This window comes from Quercus suber, unplaced genomic scaffold (genome assembly GCF_002906115.3).
Source record: "Quercus suber isolate HL8 unplaced genomic scaffold, Cork oak 2.0 scaffold_514, whole genome shotgun sequence".
Classification (NCBI taxonomy): Eukaryota; Viridiplantae; Streptophyta; class Magnoliopsida; order Fagales; family Fagaceae; genus Quercus; species Quercus suber.
The window spans coordinates 27352-35022 of NW_027069963.1; the positions used below are offsets into that span (position 1 = coordinate 27352).

At 37.4% G+C, this 7671-nt stretch overlaps 1 protein-coding gene and 1 pseudogene across 1 annotated transcript; both read right to left on the reverse strand.

Moving 5' to 3' along the window:
* Nucleotides 1-28: 28 nt before the first annotated feature.
* On the reverse strand, nt 29-1628 carry LOC112025690 (type I inositol polyphosphate 5-phosphatase 13-like). The gene is made up of 3 exons (XM_065763584.1): nt 1530-1628; nt 903-1028; nt 29-723 (listed from the first exon to the last, which is right to left on the reverse strand). Exons 1-3 carry the CDS (start codon nt 1607-1609, stop codon nt 591-593), a joined length of 339 nt encoding a protein of 112 aa, XP_065619656.1. The 5' UTR covers nt 1610-1628; the 3' UTR covers nt 29-590.
* Nucleotide 1629: 1 nt separating this feature from the next.
* LOC112000497 (type I inositol polyphosphate 5-phosphatase 12-like) lies at nt 1630-5009 on the reverse strand (annotated as a pseudogene).
* Nucleotides 5010-7671: the final 2662 nt, after the last annotated feature.

The window sequence follows — 7671 nt, forward strand, 5'->3', positions numbered from 1 at the left end:
ACAGAAACTAAACTGTTAGTTTCTGGTAGTAAACCTCGAATCCACGAGGGGTTTCCCTGAATCCACAAGGAGATAAAACTGGAATCCACCAGAAGAAAATTTGACAAAAGTCTGTGTTTATTGATAATAGTCTGTTTTGCCTCTGACGGCTACAAAACATATAAATACTAAGCAAAAACGTTTAAAACCCTAATTCGCACTAATTAAGCGATTAGGTGACAAAATTACCGAATTTTACCAAAAATGGCAAAATTGAGTTAAGCGCAGAATCATAAACTACTGACCTTAAGGGTCGTCCCAAAACAGACGGGACCTTATTCTGACTTTTATACTAAAAGTTATTAAGGAAAAACAAATTTTACTATAAATAGCAAAAACACTGTTATCGGGGCCTTAATGAAGGAATTCGCCTAAATTTTGGCGACGTTCATGACAATGAATCTGGATCAGAACGTCGTTTCCCTTCAACCTGCCAAATTTCATGCAATTCCGACACTGTTACCCCGATGGCCCCTACTGGTACCCCCCTGTGATCTTGCGTTGTGACTTCCTGCACCCCTGCTGCTCGAGGAAGGCATGTGCTGTCTGTTCTATATCAATAAAGTAATTACTTTCCAACATTTCAAAGATATACAAACCTTGTTACCGATTGCACGACCAAAGCCACATGGAACTCCTCCAGCATCAATGTTCCCTACAAATGGTCTAAGATCCTTTTTCACCCTAATTGAAGAATATTAAGGTATTATATAAGAAATGACAAAATTATAGAAGGGTAGATACTCTTAAGGACATCAATAGGGACAGGTTAGGATGCCGCATTGAAGAAAAGGAAAGATAAAATACAAAGTTAAGAGGTAATTAGAGGATAAATCTCAAATGCATTCCATATAATTGCTTACCAAAGGGATATAAGCAAGCCTGCTAGCTGCCTAGAACCCATACGCTCAAAAGTTCCTGATTCATCTAAGGCCTTTCCTATTGTGTCCAACCACCATTGTCCAACAGAACTCCCTTCAAGTCCTACCCTACATTTGAAAGGGAAGAGGTATATAAATAAATAGATACTCTGGCATACACACAATTGAGAGAGAGAGTAAAAGCAGGACAAGGATAAAATTTTGGTTGATGATCACATGGTAGGTTGGACTTCATGCTAGTGATACAATGTACTTGTACACGTGGAAGAAAATCATGGATAATCACAAACGTCATATTGCACAAACAGGGCTTCTTTTTTCAGGATGCAAAAATTTTGCTTACAATTTCCCCAGCTTGCATTTGTAAGAAAATTAATAAAATAACCTAATGCTGAAATGATCTTACATATCATTGTTGCAGAATTATAGCACAAACAAAAGAAGTTCTGAAATCATCTCATAGATTTCAAGTACAGTTTTTCTTTTCTGATCAGCAAATACTATTTACTCATACAAGATTGAACCCATGACTAGAAAAACTCAATAGGACTGAAGTAACCACAATCAAGTTGTGAGCAAGATCAATTAGGGAAATAAATATGATCTTACAGTTTCTTTTGCTGCTGACATTGCAAGAAAACCCGCACCCATCTCAACTTCTTGCAACCCAACAACAACAAATCCAACATCTGATACAGCCGAACCCAACCATGAGCTGCCTAGAACCCATACGCTCAAAAGTTCCTGATTCATCTAAGGCCTTTCCTATTGTGTCCAACCACCATTGTCCAACAGAACTCCCTTCAAGTCCTACCTACATTTGAAAGGGAAGAGGTATATAAATAAATAGATACTCTGGCATACACACAATTGAGAGAGAGAGTAAAAGCAGGACAAGGATAAAATTTTGGTTGATGATCACATGGTAGGTTGGACTTCATGCTAGTGATACAATGTACTTGTACACGTGGAAGAAAATCATGGATAATCACAAACGTCATATTGCACAAACAGGGCTTCTTTTTTCAGGATGCAAAAATTTTGCTTACAATTTCCCCAGCTTGCATTTGTAAGAAAATTAAGAAAATAACCTAACGCTGAAATGATCTTACATATCATTGTTGCAGAATTATAGCACAAACAAAAGAAGTTCTGAAATCATCTCATAGATTTCAAGTACAGTTTTTCTTTTCTGATCAGCAAATACTATTTACTCATACAAGATTGAACCCATGACTAGAAAAACTCAATAGGACTGAAGTAACCACAATCAAGTTGTGAGCAAGATCAATTAGGGAAATAAATATGATCTTACAGTTTCTTTTGCTGCTGACATTGCAAGAAAACCCGCACCCATCTCAACTTCTTGCAACCCAACAACAACAAATCCAACATCTGATACAGCCGAACCCAACCATGACATAAGTGAATCATGAGAGGCTCTTCCTTGACCAACATTCTATGTCCCAAATAAGATTCTGACATGGTCTCGTTTCGTATATTTTAATTCTTTTCCACCCAATTCTGATCGTATTACACTGTCAAGTGGCCCTGGAGATGTAATGTGCCACCCACGTAGACCTCCATGAGTAGCTAAGCTAAAAACGTAACCAGCCCCAGCTGCCAATTTTATGACAGGACTATTATGAGCAACCCATCCTGCAACTAGATTTCCCTCAAGATCCAATACTTGTACAACACCACTCACATAGCCTACATATATTCGTGCCCCGTATGTGCAAAAGCATTGGACAGCACAAGGATGATAATTAAATTCTTGCATTCGATTTTCATTCCCATCCCACTGCACAAGTAAGCCACTTGTACATCCACTCCAAATCATTCCATCAGCAGCTAGCACTAGTGCTTCTGTTCTCTTGACATCTTCTACAAACGCACTTGTCCCCTTGGTTGCAACACGACGAACAGCATCTACAGCGCCTATTATAGCATTGCGTGATCGTTGCAAAAAGCTAGTACCCTGTGATTTCTCCTTTTTCGATGGGGAAACAAATTTTACCTTCATCTCATCTTCTACAGCTTGATCATGCTGTACTGCTGACATGTCAACTCTATTCTCCATCTGACCATCTACATTAAACACTTTTAGAAGCTCCCTTGTGCGAGCATCCCTGTGAAAACACCAATTCTTATTATACCTAAGATATGTAATTTGTGATATTATAAAGAATTTCTTCACAAGCAATAAGGCACTTTGAAATGATATCTCTTTCCCTGAAAATTCACAACTTTGAAATAGTAAAGTTCAGCCTCTTTTTTCGATGGCAATGTAAGCATCTTATTGAAAATATTTAGTGTTGAAGGATTTAATTATCAAGCACACAGCAACCCTGTACATAAATATACTTATGTGAAAGAGTAGTTTACCAAAGTGAGAAGGACATAGGCCCAGCACTCCAAACTTTAGCTCTAACATTATCAGATAACAAACACTTTATATCTTGAGAAGATATACTACAAACACCATTAACAGAGACTTGGCTCCTTAAGTCCACAAATGACCTCTCCACCAGTAAAGCAGCCATGTGCCTTTCCTCTGCTTTTAGAGAAGGAGATTTTTCAATGGATTCCCATGGCCAGATCTTAATAATACCACCTTCAGCTCCAGACCACAGATCACCTGCATCAAAGAAACATGAATAGATATCTCTATCAGCACTCAAACATCACCAAGATTATGTCATAGGATGATAAGTTCTCGTGATTTTACATGCTAATTACACACCAAAACTCAAGCTTACAATAAATCAAGTGATAAGAAAACAATTGGGTAAAGTCATTAGTAAATCAAGACAGCGTGTCTTATAACAAGCTTCGAATATCCTCCCTTTGCTTAATCATAAAACACAACACCTGTGAAAAAAATCCCCCATTATATTCCCCATCTCTATTCATATCATTTTTCAAAAGAACACATTAACTAAATGTGTGCTAATTTATAAGAAAATAGCAAAACTTATTGTACCTTAGGTTCTTCAATTGAATTCAATCATATAGATATATTGACTAATACAGAAATACCAATATTCTCTTTTCCAAGCACACTTGAATCGAACCACGTCATTCATTTTGTCAATGTAATTTGGCACCGAAGAAATAAGTTGTACCTAAGATTTACCCTCTTAAATAAAAACAGAACAAAAAAATAAAGAGCTTACCATGAGATGTTAAAACCATTGAAAGAACAGGACCTTCCTTGAAAGGATTATCATCCAAAGGCTGATCCATCTTCCAAGATCTAATCTTCCCATCCTTATGCCCAGTCCAAACCACCCTATTCCCACAATCAACCATCACACACATAGTTGGAGACGTGTTCACAGACTCATGAAACGGTGCAGCACCCTCATCACCCCTTCTGACCCTCCCACCAGACCCACCAAGCCCATATCCAGGATCATAAGCACGGTCAAAATCCCACACTCTTGACCTGCCCATAACTGCGTTTCCGTGCATGCAATGTTCCTCAAAAACTTTCCCACCTGGGTTTCTCTCAAAGGGTGAGGCCTCAACTCGAGGCAAGGCGGGCGGCCAGGATGAACTGGGGCGCGAACCGGAACCTTGAAGATCCCGTTCGTCCCGCCGCTTCCAATGAATTCAGACAATGCTTGCATTTGCCTGGATTCATCTTGACCATCTTCCATGCAGAGGCCACGCTCCATTCTCTGCGAGAGATAGTCATTAGTATTTCCACCGCCACCGAAAACTGGTGTCCCGGAAGAAGCTGTGGTGCTGGAGGAGGAGGAGTAAGGAAAGAAATCATCGTCGGAAGAGTCATTGTAGTATTGCTGTTGGTGGTCTTCAAAGCAGCCGGGTACATGAGCCTCGTCTAGGCTATGTTTACGTACTTTGTTGTGTCGCTTTTGAGGAGTCGAGTTTGCACGTAGTTGGTGGCTGTGGGATTGGATTTTACGTAGAGGGACGGCGCTTAGTCCAGCCAATGCATCCTTATCATCGTCTTCGATTCTGGTGTCATCCATGCATGAAACAAAGCTTCAAAAAACAGCTAGGAAAGAAAAACCCAGAAAGAGAGAAAGGGAGAAAGAGAGAAAGAAAATGGGAAAAAAGAAAGAGAAAATTTGAAAGGTGGAAAAAAAGCAGAAGAGAGAGTCAAAAGGGAATGTGACGTTTGTTTCGGAGAAAAATTTGGGGGAAGCAAAGGCGGAGGGTTTGCTGGGAGCTTACGGACAGGAACGTTTCTTCCATTTTTTTCATTTTTGGGTCATGTTACCGGCAATTAGGTGACACAGAGAGTCTCTCTAAGAACACTCAAAATTTGACACCTATTTGAAAGATTGTTATCTGTAAGTAAAAAAGTTATGTTCGTGGTGAGTCTGAATAAGTATCATTAAAACATACCGAACTCTATAGATATGAAAAAAGCTGTTTTTTTTGTTTTTGTTTTTGTTTTTGTTTTTGTATGCAGCATAAAAAAATGTAACCAATTAGGAACAATAATAAAATGCCCCCCCAACCACCCCCAAAAAAAAAAAAACTCAACAAGCATGCTGATATGTCAAACAGCTTAAAAGAAAAATGTCTCCTAGTGATTACCACTGCACTGGTTCTTTTAAAAGCAATGGAATATATTTGATTTCAGAGAAAGATTTTAGACTGTACAAAGAAAAAATTAGAATTCATTTGAAATATTAGTTTGTTGAGGTGTTTATATTTTAAAGATTTGGCATTTTATTATTGGTCCGACGAGCTAATGGAAGTTATAGGGATTAATAAGTTTCCTCAAATATTCTCTTCTCTTGATTCTCAAAAAAAAAAACATATATATATATATATATTATCTTCTCTTCGAATATTAGTATAAAATACTAGTACAATCCAATAAGTATATTATTCATGCCAATTATTCCCTGTTCCCTCTCACTTTTCTTTCAAAATTTTCTTAATTTTCATGTTGATGTTATCAATGAATCAATGTTGTAAGCCAAAGTTACGTAGCAATTGACAATTCTTCAGATATGTTAGAGCCATCAGTAATTTCTTATCTATCAAAGGATCTTTTTTCCAATGTGCACCCACCATTTTGGAACCCAATCTTCTTTTGGTTACCAGAGCAATAGTTCAGCAAGCTTTGATAAACTAGACGTGATGTCCTTAGTTGGAGGCATTGAATTTTGATGATTTTGGAGCCTTTGCAAATTAAGGTGTTGTAGCAACCATTCATCTCTTTAAGAACTGAAGTTCTAGAACAAGATCTGCTACTACCAACCGGCAGATCGAGGAGGAGGTGTGCTCTCTTTCTATAGAAAGCTACATAAGTTTTCCGGATAGCTGTCAATGCTGGATGTTTTGTTTCTTAATACTGCTCGCTTTGAAAGGAATATGGAAGTAACAAGAGTGGTCCATTGGTAAAAGATTACTCAAAGCCTCAAAGTCCAAAAATCACCATGGAAAGGATTTTACATTGTTCCCAATGCAATTGTTGATAGTTTTAATTTTAATGGGCTGTTGTATCCTATGAGATCAATCTTTAGTAAGGATAAGTGTCCAAGACTTTCCCACTTAGTAAATAAGCCTCCAAACCTTATCTTTGGGTGTTAATTAGGTTTTTCCTATAAATTCTTTTATACTTTTTTTAGATTGTTACTAAAAAAAACAAAGACTTTTACTTTTCTATTTGTAGGATGTAATTGGGTCTAAAAGTAATTTTCAAGTAATATATGTACTTTTCTTTGTTTATCAATAAAGATAAGCTTGTTATGTTTTCTTATTTTTTATATAATTAATTGACTGACAACTCCATTATATAGATCCCTTGGCTTGGGGGGAATTATACGACAGTTCTATATCTATACTAAAATTCTAGAATCCACTTCCGTTCGCAATTCTCAAACTTGCTAACCCATTGTTTTTCAATATGCTTTTTTACAATCAAAAGTCATTTTGTGTTTTCTCCCAACTTTATCGAATCAAAAACACTGAGACCGACCCATATGCGTAATTTTAATGCTTGCATAATATTGTGGGACTTATCACATATGCCTGTAAAACTTGATCACGTATTTTACTTATTTTGCATTAGAAATGAGTAATCAAATTCAAGTAACACTACTGACTTCGCTTGGGCATCGATCGTGGGGTGCCTATTCTAGATTAGAAGACCCTATGACCTCTAGATCTTAACCTTAGGTTAAACCAATTAAACACAAATGACATATTCTATCTTAAGAAATTTAAAAGATTGTTAATAACTCCAAGCACTTCATTCACTCCCCACAATCAATTAAAATCCCGTTGGGCATGTACCTAAGTACAAGTCTGGTAAACAATTAAGGATAAATACTCTCACACAACGATGGAGCCACCTTATGGGTGCCAAATTTTTTTTTGAAAATATGCTTTTTTTTAATATATATATATATATATAATTTAAAAATTCACTACAAAAAAAGAGGACTATAGTCACATTTGAAAAAACGCAGCTATAAACCCTAAAAACGCAGCTATAGGCTATTGCTGCGTTTTTCATAGCCGCGTTTCCAAACACGGCCTATCCTGTGTGACTATAGTCCCTTGTGGGACCTGGAGTTGCGTTTTTAAAAACGCAATCCAAACTGGGTCTATAGCTGCGTTTTTCACCCTTATAAGCTGAGACCTATAGTTGCGCTTTATAAAAAACGTAGCTACAGACCTGCTTTGGGCTGCGTTTAAAAAGGAGCCATAAGCTCAGACCTGTAGCTGCCTTTTCCAAACCCAGCTAAAGTCTTTGATA

What these genes read in the sequence shown, in the direction of transcription:
- LOC112025690 (XM_065763584.1), bottom strand. Translation starts at nt 1,609, where the DNA reads ATGTTGGATTTGTTGTTGTTGGGTTGCAAGAAGTTGAGATGGGTGCGG. An exon ending in TGTCAGCAGCAAAAGAAACT is followed by an intron (nt 1,029 to 1,529) that starts GTAAGATCATAT and finishes TTTCAAATGTAG; the next exon opens with GGTAGGACTTGAAGGGAGTT. An exon ending in GGCTTGCTTATATCCCTTTG is followed by an intron (nt 724 to 902) that starts GTAAGCAATTAT and finishes TTCTTCAATTAG; the next exon opens with GGTGAAAAAGGATCTTAGAC.